This window comes from Aedes aegypti, chromosome 2 (genome assembly GCF_002204515.2).
Source record: "Aedes aegypti strain LVP_AGWG chromosome 2, AaegL5.0 Primary Assembly, whole genome shotgun sequence".
Classification (NCBI taxonomy): domain Eukaryota; kingdom Metazoa; phylum Arthropoda; class Insecta; order Diptera; family Culicidae; genus Aedes; species Aedes aegypti.
The window spans coordinates 281,525,648-281,538,229 of record NC_035108.1 but is presented as its reverse complement, the minus strand read 5'-3'; the positions used below and the strand labels follow the sequence as shown (position 1 = coordinate 281,538,229).

At 37.2% G+C, this 12,582-nt stretch overlaps 1 protein-coding gene across 1 annotated transcript in view; it reads left to right on the top strand.

The window, feature by feature from the left end:
- Positions 1-1,941, top strand: part of LOC5565769 (anoctamin-8) — a 106,209-nt gene extending 104,268 nt beyond the window's left edge. Inside the window, exons 16-18 of the mRNA XM_021839577.1 lie at positions 1,365-1,512; positions 1,579-1,715; positions 1,780-1,941. Coding sequence (XP_021695269.1) covers positions 1,365-1,512; positions 1,579-1,715; positions 1,780-1,941 — 447 coding nt within the window. The remainder of the gene's footprint in view (positions 1-1,364; positions 1,513-1,578; positions 1,716-1,779) is intronic.
- Positions 1,942-12,582: the final 10,641 nt, after the last annotated feature.

Sequence of the window (12,582 nt, the reverse complement as noted above, 5' to 3'; positions counted from 1 at the left end):
TTTAATTTTAACTTCTTAAATGAAATATTCAACAAAAAAAACTCTTTACCCTAATGAACATTTTTTTTAATAATCGTTGATTCATCTTGAACTAAGAAATGGTCTGAATATTTGCCAGAGAAATTGTTGCAGACAAATTTTTTTTAGCTTGGGAATCAACCGTTTTGAATGTTTTCAATTTATTTCCGAACCAGTCCGTATCTGCATCACGGTTGATAGAAATACGTACCATGCCCACACAGTTACGGACCACCCACAGTTACGGATCACTTTGGCGTTCAACATCGGATAACTCGCTCAAAACATAAACGTTGATGTAAAACATATTTTTTCCATGTCATACTATTTGTCGTCTACCATTTGTAACGTTAAGCACAACATTCAACTGCTAAATAACGGTGTTTTTGACAAATGTTTAGTTGGTACCACACAGCTATCATTATATGGTCGTTTTCTGTAAGAAGTGCCGTCAGCATTCATAAGCTCCCACAGGTGGTAAAAATCAAATGTTATAGAATAAAACATGCTCGTTCGCTTTGAGTTAGTATGAATTCATCTTTGGAATACATTTTTCTTGATTGTTGATCCAAAATATCGAATATTAGCACTTCTAACTAGTGATCCATAATATGGGCCAGGAAATGAATGTTTACCACGGTTATGGATCACTTCCAAAGAATGTAGATTTCTGCCATTTTAAGCATTGGATTCGACATTTTCAGACAATAGCACTCATAAAACATCAAGGTTTGAAAATTTCATTTTTTTAGCAGACAAAAATGGGTGGAAAACTTGGTATGGAGCGAAAACAGTTCATGTCTTAGTTACTACAATGCAGTATCACAAAAAGGGCATTTTACCCTTGTTTCCAGCTCTATTTCTGCTATTTTTTCTGTACTAATATGTGACGCATTGTTAACTTTTGCCAAATCATGCAATACCGATGCATTGAGTTGAAAATCTCTTGATTTTGCGCGCTGATCCGTAATACGTCACAATTTGATCCATAATATGGTTTTCAGAAACCGATACAATTTTTAATTTTTATGCAATCCTATGTAAATATTACACTCAAAATAGTTTACTAATCGAAGTTCCAATTTGAAACGATTCAATTCGTGTTTTAAATTACAATTTTACGTTTTCCATGTTGTTTTTTTGAATTTTATAGGTTAGACTTTACACTATTTGATCCATAACTGTGGGGTCATGGTATTATTTATACAAAAATAAGCTGAGTAACATGTTTTATAATTCAATGAAAATATGTAAGGATATATGTTTTATTATACACATATTTTTTTCATGTTTTGATGAAACTGTTTCGGAAAGCAATATTAACATGACATTCTTAAATATTCTAGCAACAAGAGTTGGCAATTGGACCAGATTCGGAGTTGTTGAAAGGCGCGCCCTCGTGGAGCAACGTGGCACCAAAACCTGCTGTGGAGCAACCCGGAACCAGCACAAGTACACCCACCGTTAAACCGCAAACCGAAGAGGAAGCCAAAGGTATTTCATTTTTTTGCTATTTTAAAATTGCGATTACTGATAAACCACACTTGCTTATTTTTACAGCTGCGGCGGAACTGGCCGCTAAGAAATCACGACTGAAGCAAAGTCTGGTGAAGCGGGCCCGTTCGGTGGCAATTTTCTCCTTGAAGCTGAAGGAACAACGCGCCAAGCGCGCCGAAAAGGCAGCACAAGAAGCCAGAGTAATTACACTTAGCTATTTTAATCACAACCCAGCTCTCGAATTAAATGCGTTCACGCTTTTAGGAAGCTCTTCCAGCGCCGCCCCCTGGTGGTGAACTGTCGCTAATTCCCATCGAGCAACTGATTCAAGTGGACGACGTTCTGAACCAGCGCAATCAAACGCATCCAGCTCACAACGCTAGCACCAATATCAGTAGCAGCAACAACGGCTCAGGAAGTACGTAAGACACAAGATATGCTTTATAACGGATCGAGATTAGAGAGACGATCTCCCTGTACAGCATTTATGAAATAATAATACACACATTCGTTACATTGACTTGACTAGCAGTAGAATCAGGGGTAAAACAAATATCGTTGAATGCAAAATCAGAAAAAAAACATAAACTAGAATCGAATCTGTACAGAGTAGATGCTAAAAACATGAATCGAAACCATTTGAGAGACATTTTAATTGTAGTTCTTTGCTATAGTGATTCGATGTTTAGGAATTTTACATTAGTCGAAACTAGGCGGCAAAAATAATAGATCAGGAAAAGGGTGAGTAATAGTAGTAATACAAAGAACCTGAAGAAGGCAGTAAAAATGTGTGCGCTTATGTGCTCCAACACATTCAACTTAGAATGAGTTCAACATGTTTGCTGGATGGCGCAAAGGACATAGTGTTGAGTGCTTCTTTACACAGTTTTATGGTACTGATATTTGTAGATGGACGATGTGCACTGAAAAAAAAAAAGAATAATAATAAGAGGAACGAGTGTGATTGTAGCTTTCGTGAGACATTTACAAAATGAAATGAAGATTATTAGGACATAATGAGATAGGTGGGTGGTTCCAGGATCCACGGCCAAAAGTGAATATGGCACAGATGTGCTAAAGTATTCTATGATTTAGGGAAAGCGGTAGATTGGAATGCGGAATATACGAATTAAGAGATAGCAGTGAAAACATGAAACATTGGGTTCATTATTTGACTTATTATTTAGTCGACAATCGCAATGAAAAGCACGAGAAGGTGATTCTTCTATCGATTTCTCTTGTTGTTACTCTTGGATATCTTCCAAATATTCATACAGAGATTCTACCTCTATAATCCACAATGGTTTATTCTGTGTTGTAAGGAGTTCAGATTCTTGGATTCTTCATGGATTTGGTTCACACATTCCACCAAAGTTCATTCTACGAAAACTATTTGGAACTCTTCCATAAATTCCCCCTATAAATTAGGCCAGGGATTTCTCAGGTATTTCAAAAAATTTCCCTAAGAAATTTCTATAGGAATTATATCAGCTTTTCATCAAGGGATCATTCCTGCAATTTCTCCCAATGATTTCTCGAGTAATTTTTCAAATTATTCATTGATTTTTCTAAATTTTAAACAGGTAGTATGCAATCAGAAAATGCGAAAATCCTGAAAGATATCCTTTTTTAATTCATTATTTACTATCATTTCAAAATCATTTCAAAAACTACATTATTTTTTATATCTAGGTGTTCTAGAAAACATCAACATTCTAATTTGGTAAAACTAAATTTAACTTTTATCAGCATTTTGTTAACAACATATTATCTTTATTTGCCGTAGTGGTTCAGAATTTCTACAGGTGAGTTGATTTCACCTGCATATAAGAGAAAAAGAAAGCTTTCAAGCACGAGCATTCCAATACACAATATTCAAGTAATATTTGTGTTTATTAGAGGAACATAGTCCAATACCGTAAAACGGGGTGAATAGAAAAAGTGGGGCGAAAAGAAACAAAGCGACCTTCAGTTAAAAATGCCACTTTTATGTAATGATTAACTTTAAAAACCTACTGAAATATTATTTTTTTCATTAGTTCAATAACAACAGAGTATCGCTAGATTATTTTCAAATTAAAAATTTTGCTACATTTCTCATTAACAAATTGGGAAGAAAATATTGAAATCTCAATCATTTTTGATAGCTTGAAACATCCGCCATTTTGGCTGATTTCAAAAATGATCGAAAATTGAACTTAGTGTTAAAAATTATTTTATTCTTCACTAAGTAAATACATGTTGAAATTTCTTCAAGATGCACTTAACAATGTGTTTATTTTTCCATTAAAATTTAAAAAGTATTGATATTTACTGAACAGTGTTTCTATTCGCCCCATAGCGAAGTGAATAGAAACATACAACATTTTTATAAATCTTTGTTCGATATATTTTTTTTAACAGCAATTGGGGTCTTAACAAAAAAAAAACGCGACCCATATTTAAGACAAACAAAATTGCTTGTTATCCACACGGTTTAAGTTGTGCACATTCAAACATGTCGGAAAGTGTTTCTATTTGCCCCATTCTATTAGTAAATTTTACACCAATTTGGACTGATCCAGCCTCCACTATGGTTTTGAACATTGCATCAATTCAATTGTTCAGTTAAAAAATTAAAATCAGTGGATGTATTACTAGAAGTAAGTGCATTTTCTGATGATTTGCTGAGATGTCCCGTTTATGAAAATACGGAATAGCAGTTACCAGAGGCGTCAGAGGAATTTCCATTTGATTTTAATCAGTTAGAAGGGTTACCCGTAGAATGACAATATATACAATATATACAATATATTGTATATATTGTATTGTATATATTGTATATATTGTATATATTTGCATGAGATTTTCCTGGGGCAAATCTATAAGAAATCAGAAGATTCGAACGGTTACCCGACGGAAGAAAATTAGCTTGTGAATGAGCATGATTATAATTATAAGCGATCGTTAACTGAATAATGAGAATTGTTGAAGATTCTGGCTGGAGCATTTCGGCTACCAAAAACATTGTCGTTCATCTTCCTGGTACGGGCCTTAACGATTCGATTGCGGAAAGGGCAATCCCAAAAGTTAGACTTATGGTTCTCCCGTAATTTGCGCATACAGTTAACTCTCCCTTACTCGATATTCCGTATTTCGATATCGAGTTAGAGAGCCATAGGTTCTGTGTTCTGTAACTCGATACCTCCCTAATTCGATGGTCCCTTCAATATCGAGTAAGGGAGAATTGACTGTTCAAACTTTTTGCTATCTTCCTTCACATGACAGACGTCCTTAGCCTTAGCCCTCTCCAACAAATGCCAGATTGGATTCTCTTTTTCATAATGATTACTTGGACTGGGGAAAATCCAAGTAAATCATTTATTTATGTTTGATCCTTTGGTCACGTCGCTTACTCCTGCGGGGGCGGGTGATGTTAACAAGATCAATCGTGTTGCGCGTCGTTCGCGTAGCTCGGTAAAATGTGTCACGGATCGCAAATTGCGTTAGTAGTGTTTGATCTTTTGATCGTAACGCTTGCTCTTGCGAGGGCTAGCGATGAACACTTGTTCGGCGTACAATGCGTTTATCGAACAATATCGCGATCCCGTTCAGGCGTGAATATGTCATGGATCGCATCACCAACCAAAGGTGATTCCCAGAGCTATCCCACTAACCCAATATTCTATCCTATATGGTCGGGGTTCTGCTAAACCGCACCAAGTGTTATTTTTTCCCGAATTGAGTTTTTCACACCAAAGGACTTACATAATCATAACCTCTCTACCATAAAAATTTCGAGTGATTTGAACAATCCCTTGTAATCTTAGATCATAAATTTTGTTTAGAAGGACACGTAAAACTGTAATTTTGTTCAGCCAGAGTGAACCATAAACCAACGCACGTCATCAGAGGGAATTCATTTTTCAGATATAAAGCTATGTTTTTCTAATTTCCTTCTATATTCTTACAATTTATCCATTCCAAGCAACTCATAGAAACAGAGGCCAGTTGAATTGGGCAGCAATTGATTTATAAAAATTAAATATTTGTTTCGGTGGCGTTGATCTATTTTCTTCGAAATTTTATCCAGCCACACCGCACTAAGTACTGTTTATCTGAAAATCACATTTAGACATGAATTAAAGGCATTTACATACCATAAATACTTGCATTTGCTTGTTATGAAACATGTTTATCAATCCACACAGAAGCCGTAATGAAAAAACCAAACAATTCAATCTGTTACTGTGTGAACAACTCAGGTGGACTTGGTGCGCTTTAGTTGTTAAGAAAATGGCATTTTCGCCATTAAACGCCGTCAGACAAAGTGCACATTACTTGATTCAAGTTTATCACCGTTCCTTCAAGAAGTGAAGATGACCTAGTGGTAGCACACTAGATTACCACTCAGAAGGCACAAGTTCGACTCCCGGTGAAACTTTTTTTCTGATGTTCTATCCGATGGTGATGGAAATCAAACAACTTTTAGATTCTGTAGTTATTTTTATATTGCAGTAAAACACCAGCAGGTCAATGTACATCTGAAATGATGGTCATTCCTGGTGAACACTTCACGCATTGAGCTGTGAACTTGATCAGCAAAGGTACACCAAATGGGAGCAACTTGGTGCGCTTTAGCAGAGCGAATTCATGGTTTTCTTCGATCATTAGGATTTATGTATGAACACGTGAGAACCTTGATTGAATACATACGAATCCTTCTCATAAACACTTGTGACATGGATTCCAACATGCACGGTGATGATAAGCATCATTTGTCTCCAATTTTACTTGTGTTGTTGAAAACTGTGAAACACATCCAATCATACCGAACCAAGATCCATATTTTTCAATTTTTGTTCAGCCAGAGTGAACTGAGTGCTTCATATTGTTTAATGAAATCCAATTACATCGTTAATTTTGGATGATTTACTAGTATATTTATTCTCGGTATATTTATTCAACAATGTTAATCGCATGTGAGCGATAAAAAATTAAAATTATCGTCCGCCGTAAACTAGTACAGGAAAATACTTTAAAGTAAAATATCTCGGAATAAAGATTTTGGCACTTGGTGCGGTTTAGCAGAACCCCGACCATATGATACTTCAGTTTGTAGTAGCAATGGTTATCTTACTAAAATTCCTTCCCTTCCCCGATGACCATAAGGACGTGGCCGCGCCATTAATTGGGTTTATTCTACCAGTGGCGTGAGATGAGAATTGTCGGTCTCGTGGTGACGATTCTCACCTCACGCCACTCGTAGCATAAGCCCAAATGACTTTTAAACTTTGAGCTCTCGATTTGTGCACATTCAGAATGGTAAACTAATCCCTATCCCCATTCATTAAATCTTTGTGCAACCTCGATTGCTCTGCTCAATCACGGAGTAGCAACTACGAATTGTACGGTCATCTGTACTCATGCTCATGCTCTTCAGGTGACTTAGTAACAGACAGACCTTTCAAGACTATCTTGAACAATCGTTCAGATGTGTTGCCATAAGTAAAAAATGTGTGCTTCTTTTCTTCAAGATATTGAAAAAAAACTCGATATTTATGAGTTTACGAAAAAACGCAGCATGATGTTTAGAGGAAACCTTGATATTTTATAAATATGCATAAAAAAAAAATTCTACCATATCAAGGAGAACTTTTGATTCTGTAGATCCGTGGTAACTATTTGATGAACAGAAGATTCGCTTTAAGATTGTTAAAAGTGCTTTCGTGGATTATAGTCAACGCTTATATTTTGGAAAAGCATAATATATAATAGAATCATTTTCGAAACGTTAGCAACTAGACTGACAAATCTTTTTTTAAACTTTCTAATTTTTATTCTCTGTTTATTTTCTTACCTTCATGTGTGTGTGTGTGTGTGTGTGTGATACAATCCACCTCCCACTGGCCGGCAGTGCTTTTATGGAAGAAAATTGTATGCATGTATATAATAATACCCTTCGATATCTTTATATCTGCAGACAATTTTAGCCCAGGAGATGAAAGGTGATAGCTCTACTGAAATTCCGACGACCCATTTCAAGAATGGCAGTAAATACACACACATTCTGAGGTCATTTTCATTTACAGTAAGCCCCGCACAAAAACATCCAGATATCAAATGGATATATGCAATGTTTTTACACTTCCCGAATCGAAAATTATATTTTTGACCCTGGCACGTATTTAGTTTGAATTGGTAATAAGTGAGTAAAGTAAACAATAATAAAGAACGATTTTACCAGGATGTGAAGCAGTTTTTCTCCGTCGCCGCACTGGGGTTTCCGTAAAATACTATACACTTTTTCACCGCACTCCACGCGTAACACGTTCGATCCTGACCGCATCACCCGCCCCCGCAGGAGCAAGCGTCGCAGTCAAAGGATCACACACTACTGCAAAACAGGGGAAAAAATTCTCCGGCAACGAAAATACGCGCGAATCCGTCAGCAAAATCAATCGGACGACGAAAAACCGAACTGTCCTGATTGGGCTTCACAAAGCACTACCCAGCAAGACGCTCCAAAACAGGGGCAAAAAATTCTCCGGCAACGAAAATACGCGCGAAACAGTCAGCAAAATCAATCGGACGACGCAAAACCGAACTGTCCTGCTTGGGCTTCACGAAGCACTACCCAGCAAGGCGCTCCAAAACAGGGGAAAAAAAATCTCCGGCAACGAAAATACGCGCGAATCCGTCATGTAAAATCAATCGGACGACGCAAAACCGAACTGTCCTGCTTGGGCTTCACGAAGCACTACCCAGCATGGCGCTCCAAAACAGGGGAAAAAATTCTCCGGCAACGAAAATACGCGCGAATCCGTCAGGAAAATCAATCGGACGACGAAAAACCGAACTGTCCTGCTTGGGCTTCACAAAGCACTCTGTTTATTTTCTTACCTTCATGTTGCTTTTTCTATTGTTTCGAGTTAATATGTCAGTAAATTTCCAGTCTGATTAAATATGTTATTGTTGTGCATTGAAACACAGCAGTTTCTGTTAAATTTTCCGTTTCTCCGGGAAATTCTGGGATATACGAGACGTCAGAAATCGTATCCCGAGAAATCTCGAAATTTGTCTTAACCCGTTTTATTTTTGCCTCGGGATGGGCACTCTAGTATCCTTAGACAAATTTCTTCTTTAAACTTTAAACAAATTCTAAACATAAAATTTTATATGATTCTTTGATAATCTCCAGATGAATCTCTGGAGAAATGTCTGAAGGGGATAGAAATTATTGATTGAAGTGAAATTGAATTGAATCAAAGAAATCCTAAGCGAAATACTAGCATGAAATCCGTAATTATTTTTTTCCTTGGAAAACTGGTTGAATTTTTTTAAAGATATCCTGAGCAAAAACCTCCTGAAACAGTAGCTGGATCAAAACCTGAAGAAACCTTCGTGGTAATGGCTGAAGAAAACTTTGAACAAAAAATAATATGATATTTTTTAAAGAGAAAATTTTGAAGATTATGTAGAGCATTATCGAGGAATCAACAAAGTAATCTCTACAAATAATCTGCGGGAGATGGGAAATTCTCTGACAAATCCTTATTCAAATTTAAAAAAAAATATCTTTTTTGGGCTTCTAGTTTTTATTTTTTTAGACACTTAGTCACTATTCAGGTTACATTGATAGCTGAATAACAGTTTATTCATCTAAAAAGAGACTGTATAAACAGAATTCTAACTGAATAAGTTGTTATTCAGCTACCATTGCTACTTGAGTACCAGCCCTGAATCCTTATTGAACACTACTTCAAGCTTATCCCTCTTTTCTTATATATGGCCTGTACAGTAGACTGATACATATTTTGAAGTTTTTGCTCCCCTATGCTTAAACAATGTCAATTATGATGAAAATGATTCTCCCAAAATTTGAAGTGATTCGGAAGAAATTTGGTTGTGCACACGCTATTTGAAGTTTATATGGAAAAGGCAAACCTTTTGTGTTCAGTCATCTAACTGCTCGTCATAATAATATATGGAAAAGTGAACACACTCATCTCATGTGGAAAATTCCTAGCTACAACTTTGCCGAAGACCTCATTTCGATGGGACGTAAAGATAATTTGTTATTTTTGATAACAAAGTCTAAATCATGCTGAGATGATCATTCAATTACTTTCAGAGCAACACTGCTTTTTTGCTGTAGAACATAGTAGCCTGGATCACTCTGATCTATTCTTCCCGCCAGGAGCACCACTGTTGCCTGCCGAACAGTTGGTGATGCATGCTACATGCAAACCAACTTGATGATAATGAATAACAATTAATACTGAGGTCCAATCAAAACGTGATCTTCGGCAAAGTTGTAGCTGGGAGGATTTCACATTAGAAGAATTTGTTCACTTTTCCATAAAATATTATGACGAAGAGATAGAGGATCGAACACAAAAGATTGGCGTTTTCCATAGTAATCTCCATAAAAACTTCGAATGGCGTGTGCACAGTCAAATTTCTTCCGAATCACTTCAAACTTTGGGAGGATGCTATTTACCATAATTAAAATCGTTTAAGCATAGGGGAGCAAACATTTCAAAATTTGCATCACAGTAGAACCAGCCTGTTGGGGCCTTCCTTAGCCTTCCTTAGCCGAGTGGTTAGAGTCCGCGGCTACAAAGCAAAGCCATGCTGAAGGTGTCTGGGTTCGATTCCCGGTTGGTCCAGGAACTTTTCGTAATGGAAATTTCCTTGACTTCCCTGGGCAGAAAATATCATCGTACCTGCCACACGATATACGAATGCGAAAATTGCAACTTAGGCAAAGAAAGCTCTCAGTTAATAACTGTGGAAGTGCTCATAAGAACACTAAGCTGAGGAGCCGGCTCTGTCCCAGTGGGGACGTTAATGCCAAGAAGAAGAAGAAGAAGAACCAGCCACAGTGCAACAGCCTGTACAGCATGTAACATGTTTTCTTATTTATTTACTACTATTAATAGCTCAATATGTTATCACAATGTTATCAATTAAAAAAGTTATCACAAACATTGAGCTTCATTTTTTTTAAATTTCATTCTGGAATTCACAGCTCAATATTTGTTGGTAATGAATATTATTTTATTTGTAACAGAAAATGATAAAACGAAGTCATGTGATTAAAACTTGTTAATACTGCTATATTTGGTTGTTGATCGACTATGTTTGGGTGGCCGTCAGCATTCGGTTCCCAGCGACATACTTCAAGCCTACCACTCTCTGACTTTTCAACGAACCATCGGTTTCGTTTTTATCGTTGACCGGTGCTTCTAATGCATCTCTCGTCGTTGAAAGGGTTCTACGTAAAACCTACATGACATCTGAAAAATGTCGTCCAGCAACTAGCACGTGGTTTATTCAGAAGCAGGCAGCGCTGCACGATTGGCACCATTGCTTATTTAAGGGCATAATGAACATACGGGACGGAATGGACACTCCCTTTATTTATTTATTTGTCACTGTCTCGAATTATCGTAAACCCCAGGGGCCTTCCTTAGCCGAGTGGTTAGAGTCCGCGGCTACAAATCAAAGCCATGCTGAAGGTGTCTAGGTTCGAATCCCGGTCGGTCCAGGATCTTTTCGTAATGAAAATTTCCTTGACTTCCCTGGGCATAGAGTATCATCGTACCTGCCACATGATATACGAATGTGAAAATGGCAACTTTGGCAAAGAAAGCTCTCAGTTAATAACTATGGAAGTGCCCATAAGAACACTACGCAGAGAAGCAGGCTCTGTCCTACTGAGGACGTAAATGCCAAGAAGAAGAGAAGAACAGACTGTTTTTTAATCTAAACCCTAAATTCTAATTCCCCGCAATTGGCGATTGGGCGCGTAGAACGCAACATTGTCGAGAAACGATGGACACTCCTAGAGACTAGGTTCGCCTCTAAAATATCGAATGCGAATAATCGTTGTAAATTGCCCCAGACCGTAGGTTTACGGGATCTGACCATGAAAGTTGACGAAGAGCATAAAGAAGAGCTGGACTCTCTCCAACCATACGATTTGTGTCGTGTGATGCGGTGACCACACAAACACTGCGTATTCTAAAATACTACGAACTGATAAGCTGTAGAGTGACTTGAATGCATATACATCCATAAAATACTTGTTGGGGCGACGAACGAATCCTAGGGCAGCAAAAGCTTATGCGGTAAGGGGCCGTCCATAAATGACGTAGCATTTTTTCACTGATTTTTTACACCCCCCTCCCCCCTCGTAGCATTTCGTCACAAACGCTGGTACCCCCCTTTGGAAAATACGTAGCATATCAAGACCCCCCCCCCCCCTCTATATTTTTTTCTAGTCGATTTCCTTAGTCACGGTGTCTCTGGTAGAACAACATTAATATAAAAAAATCAGTATCGCTAAAACATCCACCAAATGAAAGCTTAGGCTTTTCCCTTTCATTTGAGACCTGTTTGGAAATGTTCTATCGGGGGGTCCTGAACATTTTTTTCAAAACAGTACAATGCTGTTTTTTTTTTCAGTACTGATTTCTAAATTATGGTTCACATAGTCATTTTCTTTCATGCTTATCTAGGTAGCCATGAGAAAATTTACTACGAATAGTTAACCAATTAATAAAAAGGATTTACCATTATACCATTCTATTTAAACCAATTACAAACACGACATATCGATAAAGTAAATACGGTTAATACGGCCTACAAATGCGCACTATTGTACATTACTACAGCTCAAAGATGCTGTCGATCACATGCTTCGGAGTTCTCCGGAACCTTAACATGATTTCATGCAACTTGAAGATCTAAATGTACGGTTTCACCGGCTTGTTTCCCGTATTTCCTCAAACCACTTATTGTGATTTTACAAAAATCCGGGATATGATAGCGCCAATGTGGAACTTCCAGCTATTGGGTGAGCAATCCACGTTTTTGAAAAGTTCTCAACCTTTTCTGCAAAATCATCATCCAGACTCCTTTGAAAACAACTTTTATGTACCTGATCAAAATGATCAAGCGCCTGAAATACATTTTTTCATTGAAAATTGATAATTTACAGAACAGTACGATAAATTCCAATTGCTAGCAAACTTGGATCCCATTTTACTTCCTAAACATGCCTATTTTTCAAAAGCTTCT